The sequence below is a fragment of the Diprion similis genome, chromosome 5, assembly GCF_021155765.1.
Source record: "Diprion similis isolate iyDipSimi1 chromosome 5, iyDipSimi1.1, whole genome shotgun sequence".
NCBI classification, from domain to species: Eukaryota; Metazoa; Arthropoda; class Insecta; order Hymenoptera; family Diprionidae; genus Diprion; species Diprion similis.
Genome location: NC_060109.1, coordinates 3,277,529 through 3,301,126, shown reverse-complemented (window position 1 = coordinate 3,301,126; position 23,598 = coordinate 3,277,529). Strand labels below are relative to the sequence as shown.

The following is a 23,598-nucleotide window of genomic DNA, read 5'->3' as shown; positions in this document are numbered from 1 at the left end:
ATAAATTTTTCGTTGTTCGTTTTGAGTAGGATGTTAATTACAAATGTTTTTTTCTTTTATGCGTGTGATCAATGCAAATATTCATCGGTCATGGTTAGATATGAATGATCGATCATCAAGTCAATATTTAGATAAATCTTTTTCTTCTGCGTGTGTCTTTTTTGCAGGTGTCGATTCTCGTCGGCCATGCAAGCATAACAAGCACACTCTGTCCATAATGAATAAATAAGTTATTTTTTTGCCCCCTGTACCAATATTATCAGCAAAAATATTTCGCAAGAATAAATGGGAGACTCGCCGTTTCGTATATTTCTTGACTAAATTCTCTCACGGATTTTCAAAAAGCTGTTTTCCACATATAATATTTATAATATTCATTATTATGTATAGAATGTTTTATCGCACTATTTGCAAAAGGGGATAAAAAAATGTAAAAAACTACCTTTATTTTCCCAACTCCTTCTGCACATCATTCGCCATTTTTTCTACGCATTTTTTCAAGTTTTTTATACGCATGCAGAAATATCTATAATTTCGAAATAAATTGGAGTTGTAACTCACCTATGGGAGATGCTGTGTTGGCTTCCCTCAGGCTAACGGTTTCCGGTTCGACGCCCGCTTCGTCCTCTTCGATGAGCGGGGGCGGCGGAAGCGCTGTTCGAGTTTCGTAGCCCCAGTGTTGTCGGAAGGCTCGAGCTCCACCGTCGAGACGAACCCGAGGAAGTTCGACGAACATCGCATCGCCGAGCTGGAAATCACAGTGACAAGAATTAGAACGCTAGTAAAAATTTTATTTTTTATGATTGTCAAAAAAAATGTCATAAAAATTTAAAACAATATGATCGTTTTTCACCATCTAGGAAACCAAACTAAAAATATGTGACACATCTATAAGGACGAATCTCGGGACAGAATAAAATAATTGAAATACTTTAGCTAATCAGTATTTGTAACATCTAACATAAACTTGGGAGGTCCAGTAAGTAGATATTTGTATGCAAAATCTGAATCTGGTGATAGGAAGTTCATCTTTCTATAAAATTTCAACTCACGAAAGACGTATACTTAGCCTTTTCTGACAGGCTACAACGCGGGAAGAGAACAGAATACACAAGTGGTTTCAAGGAAACTTGAAAATATAATGTCGTTTTAAATTTCTAGCATGTTCAGTTTCCAAGTTACGGTTCGTTGAAAAATCCTCAGAGCAAGGTTTTCCCATGTTTCAAATAACAGGGTGACGAAGAAAAAAAAATAAGTGCAAAAGACATGCAGTTGTATTGCGAACGATCATGAAAAAACTATTTTTGTCAGACTGTGTAATTATGTGTTCAAGAACACCGAATAGGTACAGGATTGTTCATTAATAGGTTTCCAGTGACTAACTATTATTTTAATATCAAAACTGAAACGAGATTTTTTTTATTATAGAAATTTTACGCGTCTATGATCAACGTATCCTTTGTTTCTCCCGTCACTTGCATCGCTAGTTATTGGCACATAAAATTTGATTAGAAAGAAAACTCGTTCAAGTTTTGATCCTGAAGAAAAGTGAGCCACTGGATACCGGTTGATGAACATTACTATACGTGTTATTTCCATGCCAAATGGCATATGTTTCTCGAAATATAAACGCGGTGATATCCGAACATGCCATCGAGTTCAAATCTCCCGAAATTTCATTGCAGTCACATTTCACCAAACAAATTCGATGAAATCGATACGAATATATACGAAATACGAAGTGAGAATTTCAAAAACAGTGTATCAGAAGAACATTGACATCGTTTCACACGCACATTGAATGAATATTTTTCTACATTCACACCAACAATAAGTACTAACAACTGTTTATCTTATACTAAACACTACCAACAGACACATCGATGATTCGGATAAGAATTGCGCCAGTCAAGAGAAAATTTGTTGGACCAACTAGTCAAGTTGTCAAAGTAAATATAAGTCAGTTCGATAAGACAACAAAACAACATCCTCGTCAATTTGTTCCTTGTACCGATAAATCTCGCTGTCAGAACATATAAAATCAACTTTACTGGAGCACCGTGTCGCACACTCACATATCCACGTACAACATCCATCGCCTCATTTGCCTCGTTGACATCAGCAATTGAACCAAGATTCGAGAGCCGAGCACCTGATCACCACCGAATCGCTGATTGAAACGAGCGTGAATTTGAACTAAGATGACGAAAAATTATGATGACAGACGCGAATCGCGGGTCCAGAGTATACTACGTCCTCGCAATGCTGCAGGTCAGAGAGACGACGTCTAAGTAATCGAGCAAAGTTGTGGCTCGTTCGTCTTGGAGAAAACTGTTGAATTGACCTGGCGACACGGTGACGTCACTCATTAGGCTTCATTGTATGACGTAATTCTCACTCTGTCGCCAACAATGTTAGCGTTCGTTGCACGCGTCTCTGTGTTTCCGTGTCTGCATAAGTATGTACGTTTACCCGCGTGCCATGAAATCTGACCCACCGATTAGCCGGCTCGTTGTCTTAACGATATATTCGTTGTGATAACAGTACCTTGTTTCGAAATACTCACCTGTCTGTCATTCTCAACTTTTGTGGACCGACGACGTAGTGACAGGTTGCAAAAAATGGACTACAGCTCATGACCGACGGTTAGAGAAGCTTGATTTTGCCCAAAAATTGGCATTATAGTCACGAATCTCTTTTATGATCGGATTGTCGGCGACCACAATTACAGGGGAACTGTAATCGGTGATTACTAATCACATCTGAGCAACTACCGAAAATCCATTTCAACAGCATCAGCTCTTGGTTGGAATATCAAATTTTTTACATAATCAATTGACAGTGACAGATCAGGGCAAATTAACATTCAGTCGTATTGCTATAATTTTCTGAAATGTTCAATCTTGCTGGACTGACAACCGGAACAGATTACTATCTTCATAAACATTCAAGTTTTAATAATTTGTAGAAAAAAAAAAATTGGTAATTTGCTGGTGAATGGACTAGCAAAAAAGCAAACAAAAACCGGAAACTGATTTCTGGAAACACGTCAGGTTTAACTATAAAAAAATTATATTTTTTATCCACTGTGTTTAGAAATAAGGTATAATCAGTACCAGGTAGAGAAATGAAATTGTTTTAACTAAATTGAAACTAACTAAGTTGAACATGTTCAACAACAACAGGACCTCATACTGATGGTATAACGTCCAGAATTGTGACGATATTGTCCAATTTTCATAGCAGTGTAACATAAACGTTCCGAGGCGTGAATTAGAGGACTACTGTAATATACCCAGAGAGAGAGGAGAGAGAGAGAGAGAGCAAAAGAAAGAATAAATAAATGAACAAGTCAAGAGAGAACAATATCCTTTGAATGTCCCACGGCTTGTAGAGAACTTTCGTAACCTTCACGTCACGATTGTAACATAAGCCGGAATTGAATCGGCAACGTGAATAGGTTTTCACGAATTTTTTGTGAACAGAATTTTTTGTTATATACAGTTTTTCCGGTCCTACCATGACTCGAGTAACAGCGTCAGTGAAACGTTTCCTGAGAAAGTGGAACTTGAAGCAACGACGTGCTAATACCGTGGCTTGCAATCTTACGACACACCGTGGCTGGAAGGTGTAAGGTTTAAGTTTATAAGAATAAGAGTTGAAAACCGTGTGCAAATGGAAACGCGGACGAGAGAAGGAACGAGGAACAACAACCCGTGGAGCTCGGCCCATGCAAGCAAGACCACCACGGAGCTGTTTTACTGATTACAAGAAAAAAGATGAAACGCGAATACATAAAACGGAGCCGGATCAACTTTATCCGGTTATAACGTACCACGTTTCACGGACGTGCGATGAAAGATATTATTATAAAGGTCAGACGGAACGATGGAGAGAGAAAAAACAGCGAGAAAGAGCGTCTGAACGATGCCTGCAAATAGATATACAAACGCACCAACACCTAAACACAGATAAATTTGTAAATCATTAATATATGCGTATAAGGAACTAGAATATTACAACATCTTCAACATCAATGATAGCGATAAATGATGCAGCATACACGGGAACAGATAACGAAAATGTAATATATGGAGCAGTGCATGGAAATGGTGTCAGCTGGAAAAGTGTGCACAGCTAGGAGTATAAGAAAAATAAGCACGAACCAACCTTAGGGTGAGACTTGAACATACACGCCGTCCCAGCGAATAGCTGCGTCCGTGATAATTAGTAAAACTTCTTAGACTTGGAGCAGAGATAGCAGATACATAGTTATATTAAGCACATGTAAATTTATGGTAGGGTGAACAGCCTGTTTTCCCAGTAAACATTCTAGTGTCTCAAACTGTCTAACCAATCGCCTCATATCACCTGGCTTTGGTTTACCCAAATTTTTAAACAGTAGGGATGGGGGAGGGGGGATTTTCAGCTGAAATCAACCTATTCCAACTAACGATATTAATCAGAATCCGAAAGAACTATCCGCACTCGTCACAGACCAACACCAAGAACGTACTGTCGACACTTCTGACGAACAATATTAACTGTACTTATCAAAAATGCCTGGGTACATATCGTTTATGGTCGATTGAACTCATGTTTGTAAGTATCATAACGTGTTTTAATACCTAACCTGAAAGGTATTCAGAAAAGCGTGTAAGCAATAAATCATTTGAGAGATCCTCTTTGTGTTATCGGTATGAAATGTCTTTTGAACGTCACCATAATATCTCCAACATGATTCCTTGCGCCATTTTCAAGAGTATAGTATCAAAAGCTAAGAAATTGTTCGGAAGTGTTCCATGATCACCAATAATTCAAATGCTTCTGATCGACTAACTCTTATGAATTAAGTTTATAAACGTTTCTTCCGTTCTTCATGTCGTAAAGGATCATATTGACAGTGATTATTGAGGGTGACGGGCGTGTAAGCCAGATGATTAAGGAGTTGGTATCGACGATCCTTACTTACATTGCTAATACACGGTAGTGATCAACATATATATATATAGAACATTGTTTACTTTGGAAATGCTTACTGTACACAGTTTAAAGTTCAAAAAGGGCGGCCCAGTCATAGAATGAGTCTGTCAAAGAATCCGGTATACCTTATACTCGTGCAGCGCCACTGCAGTTTGCACAGGCAAAGGGTAAGATAACGAATGAGAAGGGGAGAGATGGTACGTAAGACATCGTTGTTCTATCGTACACAGAGAAATTCACTTCAATCACAATGACACACAGAGTAATCGCGCACCCTCGACGTTCGCCCCTTCGTCCTTTCGCCCTTTCCATTCCTCTCATCACATCCTTCTGGTGCTTGAAGCTAGGTGGGCACTCTGCGCTGGCAGCGGGAGCAAAGTCACCCGTCTCTTAACGGCTGCTGGCTTAATCAACGCCGACGAAGAGGCCCGGTGGGTGGGCCTCGACTCAGGGTAAACAAGGGCTGACTTTTACGCTAAGGAAAACGTGACTGCTCTCGTCTCTCGTCTCTTGGAATACGATACGTATGTATGCACAAGGTGTGCACGAGCGCGAAAGCTCTTTCTCAACTCCCCTCGTGGCCCTCGTCAAAGCAGAGCAAAGGAGTGGAGTAAATAAATCGCGGAAATAGACCAAGTGGCAATTAGCGCTACTACGAAGAATTAAAGAGATGCATAAGATACCGCCAGAGATGCGAATTCACTCCGGTTGCGTATTATTAAAAATTCCCAGCTTATCATGGACGGAATGATTTGCAATCATTGGTTTCTAAATGAACACCTTGTCTAGCAAACAAGGTGAAAGGTTACCATTTCTTTCCTTTGACAAACTAAAATTACAGAAAATTGTTAGTATTCGCAATATGGGTAACTGAAAACTTGAAAGGTTGAAGTTAAAGTAACGTTCGCGTCACAGGACATTCAAGATAAAATTAAGTTTATTCACATTCATTGAACTCCAGACGACAATTCTAAAGTTGCGAAATAACCTAGGATATGACTGTTTCATTCTTAGACACTTTCTTCACTTGGAAATCAAATGGATGATATCAATTCACTGGCATTTAATTCAAAGAACATCTATCATAATATATGATTCTCCTTGGTTTCCAGGATACCACGAAATTTCGAATGAATTCCGAATTGAATCACGCAAAAAATTACCTGAAATTAGTTGGTAGTTTGAGAAATCATTGGAAATCAGTGTACACCACTCGGTGAACTGAAAGTCAATTTAAGAGTTGATCAATAGAATGTTAATGAATTGAAATGATTTCACAAATACCGCAAGACTTCTAACGATTTCATTTCGCCCAATCCTTCAACGCTATCATGTGATTTCAAGTGATTTCCAATGATGTTCAACGATCTCAGTCATCTCGATAGATTCCTCGTTATTTCGAAGAATAATTCAATCATTCAAGTACCTTCTATTTATAATTTGATAACTGTTAAATTTGTGACTGCTCTGACAATGAGTGAATGGTCTCTCACAATCAGTTTTCTTTAAACACGTGTATCTACATTTTTACAGTAGAATTTCAAACTTCAACGCAATAAAATCTCGGTATTCAAAATATATCAAGCACAATCCCAGGTTCATACACACTTTCATTTCACTATCTGAAACAATATAAAAATTGGAAGCGTGAAAAAACTTTTTCCGCTTCAAAGGACCAAGAAGAACCCGTATTTGAAAGCGAGGGTTTAAAGCATTTGACGTGTGTGCCGAAGGCGTGGTTCGAGAATGCGTGGGTGGGTTCATTCTAGACGTCTCTAGTTTCATCCCCCGCTTAGAGGACCTCGCATCGCACTTCGGAGCCCATTGGCACAGCTTCCCTTTCTACTTGCCTCCTTCCTTCCTTCCTTTCTTGAAAGGAAGAATCTGTTTAGCTGCGGGAAACCTGCACCGAACCCGCAATAAGACAAAGGGATCCTCTTAGAAATAGAACCACTCTGCACGTCGTGTGTTATACGAAGGGTGGGTGGGTGGAGAAAAGGCTTGGTTGGATGCACGCGCATGTCGCCAATGATATTACGTTTCCATCCTACAGATGTTTACGGATGTAGATAATTATAAGATGCTACGTTGTCGTGCAAGGGTGAAAAATCTCAACCAACTAGATTCAATTGAAGCTCTGATTTGTCGTCTTTGCTTGGATTTCGTACGTGAATTTTCGTTCAATTGGTTGTTCGACATTTTAACATTATTCAACAACTACTGTTCTCTATTTTCTATTTCTATTATCGATCATTCTCTTCGAGTTTAAAGAATTCAATATTCTATTTCAATAATTTCAAATAAAATATACCAGAGTGGTGAATAAAAAATAATAAACTGAAATTTCTCATTCCATTACGGGTTCGAAATCCGTGACTCGAAACAAAAAACCATAAAACGAAAGGAATCATTAACATAGAATGACTGTAGTAATCAGGTGCAATTAGTTCAAGGTTAGCGACTAAATAAACTAAACGGAAGACATGAATATACATCCAAAAATCGAATTAAAAGATCTCCAAGAGCTAGAAGATAATATACATGATCGAAGTTACAAAATTATATAACGGATACAACAATAAATTCTCAACGAATCGTAAAAATAAGCTCTTATAAACCTGTTTCAGGTAACATTCTCATCCCAAAATCTAAAGCGTTGTCCTGTAGCTTCGAACATCATGACAGGGCAGAAGAACGAGTATATTTTTGTCACTTTATCGTCGATTCGATGTTCAAAGTTATCACACGCGACGATCAGACTTCTATCGTCTTCGGTTTGGAAACGACTGAGATCCTTGAGATCGAGCCGGTGTAAAAACGTGGGTATATCGATAAGCGTCTATAGTATATCCGTGTCTGTTTGAGGGGTGCAGAATAAACATCCTGACTACACCTTTCGCGGTAGGATATAAAGTGCACAGACACGTCAAGCAGACGTAGAAGAAAGTCGATGCGCCGCACTCTTTGCCAAGGAAAAGATAAAAGCAAATTCAGCGGGGTTCGAAAAGTGAACGCGACGCGGCGAACCTCGTATAAACAAGTTTGGAAAGCACTCGCGGTACATTATAAGTGAAAACTGTTAGTTTTTTGAAGTTATATTTATTATTCATAACAGGTGTTTTGGTAAATTATTTCAATTGATGCTATTGAGTAGAGCATTTTCGAAATTTTTCAAACTCATTCAATTTCAGGCTGAACCATACGACTTCGATTCAATGTTTCTGTCGTGGGAATTACTAAAACAATCAAGTTGAGATTATTTTCTGAAAAAATTACTTAATTCGTCACTAAAATGAAGATTTTGGGGCTAATAATAACTTACTTTTGACAAATTGTTTTATTTTCTAGGTTTGTTTTGCTGTTTTTCAAAAAATTAGACGATTCAACGAAAGAAAAATATCTTAACACAGATATTTACGATTTTCATTTAATCCGAACCTGTCATTAATAAAACCAAAATATTTTTTCTGACTAGATTCTAGAAATTTCGTTCAGATCTCAATTATAAGACACGAAAATTTTTCAAGCACGAGACAAATGGATGGATGGTTGCTGGAGCACGGAGAAGCTGTTTCAAAACTTTGTTTTGTTTTCTAATTCTTCAAGAAGAAAATTGTTGAATTCATATTTGCTGAACGGCAGCTGGCGACAACCAAACACAGAAAAACAAGTGCGAATTCTAGTTTCAGACGACTTTATTCAAGAACTAGTTCTATTCCGTCGATTTCGATATTGAGAACTGGAAAACTGGACAACTTTACCGAAGTTACAACTCAATCAATGGACTTTCCAGAAGCTTGAACTTTGATTGGCATCCGTAACGCCGTAACAACTTTATTGTTAAAATGGTCGGTTGGCTGCAAATCGATATGTTTCATTAAATTTGTGGTGAAACAATTATGTATTGATTATTTATAAAATTATTATATTCCTAAGCTACGCTGAAGACGGCTAAATTCCAAAAATATAAAACACCGGATCTATGAACAATAGATCCTGTTCAAATTACTCTAAAATTGCCAAAAATCTGCTACAAAATTTGTTTTATTTCATAGTGTTTTGCGATGGTTTCTTTTATTCAGAAGATTGTCTTTACACAGTTTTTCTTTTTTTCTTCACGATAAATTCTATAATATTGTCATTTATTGATGATAATCAATATGTGTGCAATATTGTAAAATTAAATGTTCAACGATGCCAACGTGTTAAATAAAGCAAGAAACAGTGTTTCAGTGACTTTTTCAAAACTAGTTTGAAATGAAGTTTAGAATCTGACGAAACTCGTGGATTTTGAAAAATTTTGAATCCACTTATCTGAAATGAAGTATCGCCAATAAAGCTTTTCTTAACAATTTTTTATCTTCGTAGTTTAAGGATATAATAATTACATAAATACCCAACGCGCGACCACATCGTAACAAAAAGTACAGATATTTATCCAACCAAGCTCTTCAGTCGAAAAATCAATATAAAATCGCACGAAACGGCATCAGGATCGTCAGCAATGTAATACCGTTAATAAAAAGTGTAATATCTGAACAATAAAGTGTCTCATCACGTCTCGCGCCCTTTTCACAAGTAGGCAGTTGAGTTCCATGGAGCATTGCGACACGTAGAGTAACAAACGATCCACCAATACATTGCACCGTACAGTTTCGATTCTCAGTGAGTTCCGCTGCTCCTAGCAATCCAACATCTTGAGTACGACGAGCACGTCTTCGCCTGGAAGCCGGCTATCGAACGGAGCTGCTGCAACGGCGCGACGGCTTAGCAGAGAGAAGGAAGTCTGGATAAACTTTTCGATTGAATTACAGAGCGTCGGCGGGTCCCATTGGTTCACTATTCTCCTGATGCAATGGGGGAGCTTTCACGTAGGTGTTGTGACGCACAAAGGTGCAGCGCACAGAGCTCAATCGGGACTTGGGGAGACTCTCGCATCATCATCCCAGCCCTCCTAAGACGATAAGCGACGTCTATTCGTGCCTTTCGCCTCCATCTCATCGACCGGAAGACTCTTATATATTTCATGGACCTAAGCGAGGGAGAGACGCGTCTCACGTGTACACATACCATGGTACGTACGGATCTTGATGGTACGAGGGGTTCATCGTATTTGTATTATGTAATGATCGATCGAAAATTAAGTTTTAACGGTATGGGTATTGAAAAGTCCACTTTTTGTGGCAGTTTTCGTTCCGTAAAGTGACGCTTTATACGGTAGCGAAGAAAGTCGCGGAATAAAGTCTTTATTCTGAAGACTAAAAATCTCATTGGACCCCGTGGAATTTCGTGAAACTTTATAGGAGTAAATTACAAGACTGTCAGGTTTCAGAGGATTGAAATTACTATCCTGAGACTTTGTGGGACTTGCAAGGTGACTCCATATATGAATATGAATTTTGTGAGTAAACACGGGAACTCGGAAGAGTGGCATGAGACTTCAGTCGATTTTATTTTAAGATTTTAAACCCTTCTATCGGGTTTCATGAAATTTTTTAGAATTATATTGATCCCCAATATAAGATTCGTCGTAAGGACTTGACAAGATTTCATTTTGAATTCTGCGAAATTTCGAGAAACATTATCGGATTACGAAGGCTTCATACGACTACAGAGACTTCACGGGATTTTATAAAACCTCGAGGAATTGTATTTACCGTGATTGTTTATCGGAATTTCAAGTATTTTAAGTAAACTTAATTGATTTCAAAAGACTTGATGATGAGACTTTGCGTGAGGTTTCAAAAATTTTAGTAAATTTGAGGATTAGATTTTGACGAGTAGATAAGGATAACGTCTGCACGAAGCAAACCTACTACTTTGAAACTTCAGAATAAGTTTGAAAAAGAGTTAGAGTTACCAAAATGAAAGTAAATTTTGCTTCGTGAAGTTGTGTTCGCGCCCTTTATAGTCATCATCGAATGTTTAATCATTTGTTTGTGTGTGTACGGTTAATGCATCGACTAGTATTATTGTGTAAGCAGTGAGTCTCGAAACTTGAACACAAGAATACCTGTTCAAAATATGTCCACTTTTTTCACACTTTATTCTTAGCTGTCAGATTTACTTCGCTCAATGTTTGCTCATTATGCAAAAGGCCCTTTATTACAATAACATATTCAATTTCAGACAAATCCGCAATTAATAAGTTAACGGTTTTTCCTAGAAATGAATTCTAGCCTCAACTTCAGGAAGTTCAATCTTTCTTATTTTGACTTACTATATAAGACTTCGCCCACGAGTATATGAAGAATCCTCCGTCACGTCAGCAAGTATTTTTGATCCTTATTGCAGATATTTTTTTATATTTAGTAGGTTTGTAGAAATATTCGACGAAGCATTTACTAAATTATTTCCGATCTTTCGAACAAACCGTTTGTGAGATGCCACTTTTTTTCAAGTCGGTATTGAGATCAAGCAGTTCTTTGGTCCGGCAAAGAAACTTTATGGGCAAAAAAGTTGTCATGTTTTTTCTCAATTTCCATGGTTTTAAAAAGATAATTTTTCCTACGTTGGGATTGCCATGTTTTGGAAAAAGAGTTACAAAATATTTTATATCTAAAAGAAGTGCCTCCTTTGTCTGGTCCGGTAAAAGATTGTCATCAAAATGGCGTCAACGGTTTTGCATAGAAGAGATTAAATATTTAGAATAGGAAAGATAAAACGCCAAAAGTGCAGTACATAATTTCATACGATAAACCCAAAAAATCGAAATTATTGGAGGTTTCATAGGCACTTAAAACTGTTTTTCCCCAATTTTTAAATCGTCAATTTCTTTTCTATAAAACCCTTGTCGCCATTTTTATGACAATTTCTCACAGAACCTAGGCATGTTTTTGACTTACTTTGTAACTTTATCGCTAAAAAATAGCAATCCCAAAATAGATAAAATTATCTTTTTAAAACCATTGAAATTTTCAAAAGAAATGGCAACTTTTTTCTGGCCCAGAAAGTTTCTTTGTACGCCAATTTGTACGCAAATCTCAACACCGACTTGAAAAAAATGGGATCCCCCAAAGAGCCCGTTTGAAAAATCGAAAAAAATTTATAGAAAGCTTTCTTGAACAGTACTACAAGCCGACTAATTATAAAAAAAAAAAAATCTGCGATATCGGTAAAAAAAAATTCCTCATCTAAGCCCTATTTCAAGAGTAACTAACGCCTCGAGTGATAACAGGTGGAATGTAATATTTGAGAATGAGCTTACCGCCATGTCTTCGCTCCGATATGCTGTGAGGGTTTGTTCATCTTGTAGAAGAACACAGTAGCACGGTTCCCAGCAAGCCTCTTCACCGCCAGCTTCAGCGACGCAGCAATCCGCCTCTGTAAGAGTAAAAATAACGGAAAAGAGATGAAAAAACTTATTACAGTACTTGCACGCAATGAAAAAGGATTTCGAATGACGGGTACACAATGAATTTGTTGACGGCAGTTTAAAACTTTCAAAAACGCCGACGACGTGAGATGAGAAGAATTATGTGTGAGCCGCGAGTAGACAGCTGGAATAATTTTGTCACGTTGGTGAACCTTGCTTCATGGACCACCGAGATAAGCTGCTGCTGCTGCATTTTGTACCTTTACTCTTCTCTACGGTCACCGACATCTCGTCGTCGTATTTCCGTTTATCGTACCGACGGTTTCATGTGAAGCGTTAACAAAAAGTGACGATATTATAGGACATTTTAAAGCAGTATTGAGCAACATTTGTATCTAATGACATTTAGATTGACGATCACAGGTGTGATTTTTACTTTGGGCTAAATAAAATACAAATTAGATTTCTATTTTCTAATTGAGACAAAACGACAATAACTTTTTCGAAGCAAGTGAATATTCAACAGCTTTGAGGAATTGATGCTGGTCTTTGTGTTAGGAAAGGAACGTTAAGTATGGAGTAAAATGGAGTCCTGAAATCGTGAATCGGGACTTGATACAGTGATAATTGCGTACAATATTGCGGATTAGTTTCCGGTGTGCACCTGTTATTACAACCGCGGGGTTTTGTAGTAGGTAACTAGTTCGACGAGATGGTGGTGGAACGATAATACGCCTATAGGTGAGTACCTATGTAAGATCAAGGAAAGTAGGACAAACCTGTGATCGAGACCAAAGATTTCTCCCGTGGGTAAAGTATTCAATTCATTGGTAGTCGATGCAGGCTTGAAGTTGGCGCGTTCGCGAGCAAATCGATTGTGAACTTGTATATTGAAAAAGGTTTACTGTTTGTTATGCAGAAACACGATTCGACAAGAAAGACCAATTCATAATATAACTTTGTTAGAGCACACTGCAGCCGCACGATTCACGGTTTTAAATTAAATTGGAAACCGCAACTTTTAATTACACCATCTACATGTATTATATGTATTATATCTGTAGCTACGTTCTCGAGATTCACGGAATCCACATGAGGTAGGATAATTCAAACCTCGTTAACGAGCCAGAGAACGAGGCATCTAAAAATGTCCAAGCTGTTCCTCTCCTCTTACTGAGCTCGCAAAAAATGTCTTTCATCACGGAAGTATAAAGAATTTAAGAACATTTCGGCGTTCGATGATATATTCGTTTCGTTATAATTTTTTTTCCTCACACGATTCTAAAAATTTTTATCTTAAATTTTGCCACGACACCAAATTTTCGGTGAATATGTGCTACGAAATTTTTGCTGTTACCAAACAATGTGCGTCTTTCGATGTAAGAATTCGCACGTAGCTTCAAATTTTTAAACACTTTTGGATACACGCTGATCGTGTTTGGTGGAAAAAAGACAAAGCGTTTTTGCTCATCAGGCTAGTCAAGTTCCGACCTCGTGAAAAGAGTTTTTGCTCGTTCAAGGTAAAGTCAGAATGATCCGGCACAATCTTAAGCCGTACCAAAAATTGACTACAGGAAACGGCGGCTCATTACCTTTCTTTACTTTTTTTTTCTCTTCTACCGCATTCAGATACCACAATGCTGAGATATGTATCGCGTTTACGTAATCATGAGAATTTAAAGACTGCGGGTTGAAGATTAAGTTACACAGTCTATACAATTTACGCAGCAGAGAAGCGAAAAAATATCTAAAACTTGGCATTCGATATTCATAAGCTAAGCTATTAAACCATTCAAATTTCTGTACATAAATGCAACTTTTGTTCCGTTGCAGCATGTAAATGCTCATGTTCACCGTTACTTTGATTGCAGTTACACGATAAGATCGGACTTCATTAAACCAAGAGAGTATTTTTTACCAGAAAATGAATTCTTAAACAGATTCGGAATTTGACAAATCGACTTCCTGAGTGTTTACCTCAAGATCGTTATACCGTTATCATCAGAATCCATGCACCTGAAAAGTTCCGGTTGACCAAGTTTGATCGAAAGATCATCTTGCTACTAACAATTACGAATTACGTTTTTTAACAATTAAATTAAGTTTTGCATCCCCGCGTTTTCGAGGTGTACAACGCGTCTTTATAAGCACCAAGCTTCGGGTACATCAGAATCTGTAATTATTTTTGAAAAGAGTGGCCATAGACTTGGTTTAAAGTGATTAAAAAACGAATGAAATTCATTTTGGCTTTTTCGCTGAAGTTTCTGTAGGCCAGCGTAAAATTTCATTGATCACCTTAAGCGATGATCCGATAAAATGGGAAGGTCCTATACCTGTCGTCCTACATTATACCAGGTCTAATCGTTCATTAGACATTAGATGACCGTTCAATCAGGATTCACTACAGACGGATGAATCGGTGATTATGGTGCCGACGTGTGCAGGATAGGGTGGATCCGAAAATGCACATTAACCTCCGTCGCCTGGCACCTGGCGCTATAGGAAGGGCGGCTGCTGGCTCGAGGCCTTCGCAAATGACGAGCGGCGTTCAGCTTAATTAGTGTTAAACTGCAATCTCCGGAGCCCGGCTGCCGACTGAACAGGTACATATTACACGTTGACGATCGGGGTGGGCGAAAAGCCTTTTTCGACACGGAGGTACGGAATTGGCCGCGAGCCCAATGAATAAAGTACGATGCTGGAAAACATTATGACGAAGTTTAATTAAGTCGTTGAAATTTGTTCAGGTTAATTGGACTCCTACCGAATGACGGTTGATTTGACCAAATTCGAAAAACGAGATTGAAGTTCTTAACTTCAACGTAATAAGACATTGCATGAAAAACATTCACCATTTTGTAGCTCTAGAATGACTTTGAAGAATTTAGGTTGATTTTAGGCAGTCCCATGAAAATATATGCAGACAATTGTAATATTCTCAAGTCCATGGTGAAACCTTTACAAAGTCTTGTGAAAACCATTCAGTGAAGTCTGGTAAACATCTTCTGTGCAAAGTCGAGTTTAGTTTGTGTGAAAAAAAAATTGTCACAAGCTCCCGATGAAGTTTCATGAAGTCTACTCGTGAAGTTCGACGGATTTTTGTAAATTCTTGACGAATCAGTGGGGGTTCGGTGAAATTCTCAATTTCTTTTATGTGAAGTTCCACGAAATTTCCTCGCAAAGTCCTGTGAATTCATGTAAATCTTCCGCGATATTCCATAGTGAAGACAAGTGAAGTCTTTGGAGTTCGTTTTTGAATCCCTGAGGTCCCAGCGTAAAAAATTTAGTGACACGATCAAACCTCGCCGTTCTATCTGTGACCTGTTAACGACAAGTGATAACCATATTTCCAAACACTTTCGACATCGTGGGTAATCCTAGAGTAAGATCATCCATCATTCATTATCAACATATAACAGATATTAGCTTTCATCATAGAAGATATATTTTAGCATTTCTGTACGTCCTTCGAAGAAGAGAAAATATTTAACATAATTCGAAACCGCAGATTTGCTCTTTTACATAGTATATTGTAAAAGATATTCCATGCCGTTTCAACGAGGATAATAAATTTCGTTTTCTACTTGATTTTGACATGTTTGTTACAGAGTAGAACAGTAGTTCGATAGTTGTTTCTTTAAAATTTTTTCCGAACATCAATTTTTGTAATATAAAATTTTTCAACATCCTGAAAGCAACGTAAACTGAAAACAAAAACCATTACGTCATGGACCCTCTATCTTAAATGAAATTTATTACTCTTTTTTAATCATTTGCATAAGCTTTCAGGTGAAACGCAATTGCATTCGACCGAATATTAATCCCCCGACCGATGGTCGTCCCATAATGGAAGTTGGCATCGGAACCCTAGGCTGGCTCCAAGGCATAGCTCTCTATGTTTGGGACTTTATTGGCTACCCGTTATCGGAGAAGAGCCTAGCCCAACGTAACCTAGCCTAACGCTGCACCGACTCGAAGCTTCCAGTAGCACATGGGGCTCTTAACGAGCGATACCCACTACAGTGAAGCGCGTTTTGTCATCCACTGATATTGTCCCACATCATGCGAGAGCCAGGAGCACGTGCATCTGGTAGGTAACGGTACGCAACCGACGAAGGTACGCGATACGACGTGCGACTTGAGCAAACCTCAGAGCTGAAGAACACCTCAGAGTTACGACCGTCTTTCTTTACGGCACTTTATCTGGCCCTCATTGTATTTCCGTATCTGAAATCAGCGGCAGCTTGTGAGAGACGAGACGAGACGAGACGCGACGCGATGGCTGAATGAGAAACCGTTCTCTTTCGACATCCGACCAATCAATTACCGCTGCCAACGCCTAATACGCGAAAAACTGAACCGCTGATCCAACGTTCTCCACTGCGGGCGGATGTGAAGAGGATAGAGATGAAGAAGGAAAAGAAAATCTTGTACCAACGTATCTTTTAAAGTTCGTTGGACGAGAATATTATATCAATAATTTTGCTGGAGTGAGATAGTCACGCGTAATATTATCACGAGTATTGTACTCACGGTACAAATTTGAAGACACTGAAGATCCGTTGGGACCTACGGGAACTGTAAGGAAAATAAAACTCGAACGGAATGTTTCATTGTTTTCAATTAATAGAAGTACCGAGCTTGAATCGCTGTACAAAACTCGAAGTGATTTATAGGATATTGAAAATCGATCGTGCACTCTTTGATTTGTCTCAAAGATCTGTAGCTGTGCAAAAAGAGGAAAAAAGAAAAAGCATCACGTAGGTACGGACGGTATAGATAGAGTGACAGAAGTGATTGGTGATTAGGAAATCGGATGAATTTGGACAAATTACAGTTTCGTAGTCACAAAGGAATATTAATGAACAAAGACGTTTAACGTGGGAATATCTGTATCATGTACAGCGTAACATGACGAAGCAGAACAGTACGGATGTTCCTAAATAATGCCCGATATCATCATCATCATCATGCATCGCGCGCCTGGGCGACGTGGCAAAAACGCCAATTGGTATAATTCAAAAACGAAGTTAGACGGCAGCTGGAATGATCGAGGATTAATTATAGAATCGAATTAATGTCGGGTGGCTGTTAGGCTCCATACGCTAGTCAGAGATTAATTGATCTGTACCACCGTGTATATAATGCAGATGTACATATACGTATTTCTATGGATAATACGAACTACGTAGGTAACATGTATATGTTCGTATGTATATACGATATGTATCTAGGAATCAATCGGAAATGGGCGCGGCAGATAGGCGGTATAGATAATGAATTAATATTTCGAGCAGCCTGTGTTATAGTCCAGTTGGGTTAGTTAAAAATATCTGGATACAAACGGTGTTTAAAGTTCGTTACAATAATAATTCTTTGCCCAATTGCTTAATGTTTAAAAATCACGTATCTCAATGTTCTTCTGAATACAGAATGACCGCTCTTAATTTAACTTATAAATTATAACTTTGTTCATACAGTTTTAAACATACTGTAAACTTATCTGATACTGTCTAAAGTCTAAAAGCTAGTTAACTGACGTAGGTATGGTGCAAAGTCTTGTGAGATATTTTGGAGTCATTAGAAGTCCTGCATACGTCATATATTTATAAGGGTGGTCCTTATTAAGGTACTGATGAATTGGTTTTCTGCTCGGATAAGATTTTTTTTTTTAACGTTTTGAAAATGATACTTCAGGTAAAGACCATCTGCTCTGGGATCTAAATTTTTTTTTTTTGTTCACGAATATTGATTTCTTCCAGATGTTTCCAATAGTTCTGAAGTCACACGGTCAGTTTGGGAGTGAAGTTACACCCTGTAATAAGACTCTTTGAAGTCGGGAAAAAACATCAGGCAGAAATGCACAATTTTTCAATTTAATAATGCCTTTGAAGGAGCAAAAATTTCAAAACATAAGTACGTCACGTTTTATAACAGTTTACAGAATTTTAGAAAAGGAGATTTTTCCTCAACACGAATCGATCCAAAAACGTTGCCAACACAAAAATCCTCAAAAGTTCAAGCAATAAGGGATAAAATAAAGGAAGAGGTAGCCTAGTTATATCCGCCTTGAAAAGTCCCGTACTACTAAATTCGAACTGTAAACATCTTATTTCATTGCCATCATTTTAGAACCACAGGGACTTTTTTTAAATCAGACTTAACGTAATTAACATCAGTGACACTTTTCTAAATATCCGTTCTGTCATGTTACTAATTCAACAGGTTTTCCCCCGAACTGTATCCTGAAATTAAGAGTATATTTTTCAACGTCAAGTACTGGAATTAAGAGAATATCACGCTCGAATAGCCACAGATAAAGCATAAAGAAACGTTTACTGGAACCACGTTAACCTCTGCGTACTTCACAGAGCTAGTTTTCACCCCAATTTAAGCGCTCACCGCATGATGCAAAAATGACACGCTGTAGGTACACCCATGAATGTATATACACACGTGTTCTCGAATCATGTTATCCACGATAAAGAGTACATAGATAGGTAGGTGCAGACGTATAATAAGTAGGCAAGACACTAATGTAAGCAAGAAAAAAGGGTCACCGTAGCAAGCAAACGAGCGAGCTATCAAGCGTGGGCAATGCAGTAGATACCAAACGAGTCATTCACCTGCGTGATGTACTGTACGCGAAAGAAGATTGCAGGGTACGAGAACAGCTGATGCTGGCCAATTAGATATACCTACTTACCCCCCCCCCCCCCCTTCCCCCTCCACCACCCTCGCCACATAACCACTTGAAAAGCCCAAAAGTTACGTCAAGTTCGCTTGATGGGTTCCTGAGTCTTAAAAGTTCGTTCGACTGATTTTGTCGTCTAATGGTGAACAATTATCGTGGTGACGCATAAAAGTGTGCTTCGTCCGAAATCAGTGCAAGTAGTCTTAATAAGCAGACCATTTTCAATTCGACGATAAAAAATCAGCGTATGAAATACTGTAGTCCGTAATAACGAATTTGCAGTTCTGCGTTTAGGTTCACCAATATGGAGAGGGATGGTTTGGTGAAATGAACTTTATGAATAATGGCAAATTATGCAACGCGGGAATAATCGACTTTTATTCCTGTGTTGAATATAGGAGTTTATTTCCTACTCAATTCTGGCCGCATTATTGACTTGAAAAGAAAATATAAGGAGAGAAGATCTAAAAAACGCAGTCAAGTACTGCATGGATGTAGTCCACGGGAGTTAGAGCGCGGGGGTGGGTGTAGGGTCCCTTCACCTCCCTCCCCTCTCTCTACTTTAACAATATTGCTTTTAGAAATTAAACGAGCCAAAAGAAATGTTTCGTTGAATGTTGCACATTCATGTAACAGCGGTATCCCCTTTCATATGTAAGTTCTTGTTCGACAAAATTTTAAAGAATCTACTGAGTTTTAAATTGAAAACGTGGTTTTTAATTTTCATTCCTGCAAATTTTATGGATTTGTTTGTCCATTTTTTTATGGATTTGTATGGAGTTGTTTGTCCAAGTCGTCATTATTCGTCATTAATCTAATAACGATAATTTTATATACAAATTAGATATTAAATATTCTGTATAAAACCTGAAATATTTCAAATAAACGATTAAAAGCATTTTCTGTTTTAAAAATCATTATAATCTTTTCACTAAAGCGTAAATGTGATCATTTTATTCGTCTGAGACATAGAATATTATCGAAAGCTTACAATGCTATGGAAAGAAATAGTCGAAAATCGGAAAAAAGAGAGAAAACTAAAAAAAAACTGAAAAACTCGGTAGCGGAGAGGAAAGTAGTACCTTTCTCCCGCTTATCAGATAAAAAAAAATAAACATTATCGTTGAGTTGTGAATAAATTAAAATTGTGAAATTTCAAGAATTGATACCATCAGCACCGTGATACATAGAAGTAACTGAAATCTGCACGAAATATCCTCAGGGTCACTTTCCAAAAGATTAAAGACTGAAATAAGCACAGCGAGTGCCGAGAGTCGAGTATCACCACTAATCAAACACAGTGGTGTTCATTTTACTGGCCATGGCCCCGAGCTGTTAGTACACTCGACATGCGAGGCGAAGTGCGAAAAAATCAGAGGTTTAGTGAAAGAACGCATCTCGAAGTTCAGAGGTACCAACCAAGATCATTAAAACAACCAACAGCGAAGACCCAGGCTGCATCCACTTGGAAAAACAATAACCAGAGGCGCTCATGCTTTTTCGTTCCGCATGTTTGGGGTTTTAACAACGTATTTTTTGTTGCTGGTAAACTGAATAGCATTATGTTTTATTAATGATGATATTGTACACGACAAAATTTGAGACGGTGTTGATTTGAAGAAAATAGAACAGCTAATGGGCGTGAGTTCGTTCTGGAAGTGATAGTTTGAGAAGATACCTTGCAGTGTAGAATTCAAATGCCGTGAAAAGAGAGAGTATAATGTCAAAGACCGGTCTAAGATTTTTAACGGGGTTAGGACTTTGATGTTTAACCCCCATTGCAACGAAAAGTAAAATCTCCTTTACACACATAATAGGTGTCCCGATGACCCACCTCCAAACTGATGGTGATTCATTGGAACAAACAAACGGCCAGACTGGCTACGAAATTTGAAAGGTAAGAGTTTGACTAGCTGTTTCGTGCGACTAACGGGTATTATATTATCACTGTGCTCTGGGCGATTGCTTTGACAGTAACAATATTCGTCATAAAGTATCGCACGCTTGGGTTCTCGTACCACAAAATCAGGATCAAGGGTCCGATCGTAATTGGGATTCACTATGTCTCCATTCATTATTAATCGACAGATTCGAACTAGATGAAATTCACGTTGGTATTTGGTGATTTTTTCGTCCGTTTCAACGCCTTCACTACGGTACTTCATCATCGTTTACCGCCGCAGGGCCCCGCGGTCATGGACAGAACCTAGTTCTATGAGAAGACCGGTAAACATTGAGTAACGAGTACAAATTGAGAATTTCAATATTTAACACAATCACATCACTATTTTCGAGGATGCAAATGAACGAACGATGAGTAGTTTTCTATACCCACAATTACATCGATCATTAATTTGGACTACAGAACCATGGAAAATTTAATCGTACTGATATAAGTATTTTTTGAACCTCTGATCCGTCCTTGTAAAGCTCTGGAAACTTTCAGGACTGTGGTATTACCTCTTGACTTACGATGTGAAATAGAAGGTTCCGTGCATAAATTTTAACTGCTTATTCCTTACAGTCAAAATCACGCAGTAAGGAAACGGACGCATCAAATTCTATCTGGCGAACCGCAGGTCCCGCAAAGTCGATAAAACAGGGTTCTTATAAAAACTATAACCAACATCTGCTACTGGTGCGGCATGATCTAGCCGGAAGATCTATAAATCGGTTGGTGATTTGCACTGAAGCATGAACTACGTAGGATATTATACATAGTACAATAATATTCGTAGTGAATTTACTGCCATATCGAGTGAAAAGGGCTAGATTTTTACATTCCATTGATTCAAATCAATTACCTGTGCATTTAAGTGACTGTGTTCAGCTTGCAGTCTATTAAAAAAACATTACTAACTTCGCCTGACCTCACGACTTCACGGATCCTTATGTACTTTAAGTGATTTGATGTTATTCAGAACAGATCCAAGTGTTTAGAAGTGACTTTGAGTGAAGTAAACAGCTTCAAAGCGACTTCATGTAGTGCTAGAAAATTTCAAACAACTTGAAGTGACTTGATTGAACGCTGTCGGACTGGAAAAGCTTCGACATCACTCGAAGTTACTTGGCACGATTTATCGCAACTTCGTGTCACTTCGTATATCTTCACCTGACTTAAAGCCAACACTTCTAGTGACTCGAAATGACTCTACCCTACCTTTCGTGAAATCAAATAACGGATCCACATAACTTCAGGTGATTCTACGTGATTTCCAGTGATTTCGACAAACACGATAACACATGACTTCGGTCAAGACTCTTGACCAAATGTTGCACCACATCCTGACTTCAAACTGCCAACAATATATCTCACATGTTATAATTAGGATCGAGCAAGATCCAGAATGAACTTACCGCAGTACCGAGTGAGGAGGTACAGGGTGCCAGCGTGGACACGGGCGTCGCACCAGGAGGCGGCGTCGCGGTCGCTGTGGGGCTCGAATAGGGAAAGGTCAAGACCTTCCATGTCGGACTCTCCGCAGGAGTCGCTGAGCGGTTCGAAGGCACCTGCACCGATGGCCGGACACTGAATCACCTGATCCTCGGTGTCGTCGGGGGCGGCGTCTGCGCCACATTCACGCAACCCTCTCGGCGTCAATGACATCTCTCTCTTTCTCTTTCTCTCTCTCTTTCTCTCTCTTCCTCTCTCACTCCCTTGCCGTACAAATATAACGTGTACGTATATGTATACAGTATGTATTCACGGATCACGTCTAGAGTCGAATTTATTCATCCATCCGGATTACATCAGCACCCGCAATCACTTTAATTACACCACCACACATTATTGCATTGATTATTATATTATCCACTTTGTAATTGAATATCTTCATAATAGGTAGGTCATTGTAACATTTTAGTTTTTATTCTTGTGAAGATGTTATACGACGTGATTTCGCGCGATTATTATCAGCCTTCTATTTTATAATCGTTAATATATATTTGCAACGTAGTAACGTGCACGCACACACAAGCGAACTTGCGTTACTACGTTGCATACATATGATCTGCATAGACAATTACATTTCATACACATGTCACACGCATATGTACATTTTTTTATTCCTAGGTAATATCTGTATTTGCATATAAAAATTCACGGGGTACATATTAAGTAAAATTCATCCAAAATTTGATCAGTTTTTCTCGAGATGGTACAGAACAGTGAGAAATAAACTATCGCAATATGTCTTTGTTCGTTTGTTTGCTTTTGTACATGTTCCTACATGCTATCATGATAATCGTGTTAAGGAAATTGACGAAAATCAAAATTATTAGAAATCTAAAGAAAGTAGATCCATGGTTTGGGACGATTAAAGAAAAAACATAATATAGATCTGAATTTTTGTTCTACGGAATGGAAAGAATCCAATATCCAAAACGAATAATAAACTAAAGATGATCGGTATATCCATAGCAGTAAAATTGTAGATCCCTTGAAAAAAGGACGAATTTTCGAAACACTTCATAGCAGACAATGTCGAAAAACCAAAATATCCCTTATGACTATAATCTATTGGACTTTATAATCGATGCTTTCTAGCTAGTTTACTCAGTTTGCAGTCTCAGAATAAACGTATATAAAAGGTTCAAACTTTAGAAC

General features: G+C 38.3%; 1 protein-coding gene across 2 annotated transcripts in view; it reads right to left on the bottom strand.

Moving 5' to 3' along the window:
* The window catches only part of LOC124406318 (ras GTPase-activating protein raskol), a 202,141-nt gene that overhangs the window by 102,554 nt on the left and 75,989 nt on the right, over positions 1-23,598 (bottom strand). The window contains exons 3-5 of one of the 2 annotated variants that reach the window (XM_046881701.1): positions 12,191-12,306; positions 4,171-4,212; positions 562-748 (exon numbers count right to left, since the gene is read on the bottom strand). In XM_046881701.1, the coding sequence (XP_046737657.1) occupies positions 562-748; positions 4,171-4,212; positions 12,191-12,306 (345 nt within the window). The remainder of the gene's footprint in view (positions 1-561; positions 749-4,170; positions 4,213-12,190; positions 12,307-23,598) is intronic. The other variant, XM_046881702.1, reaches the window with a different exon arrangement.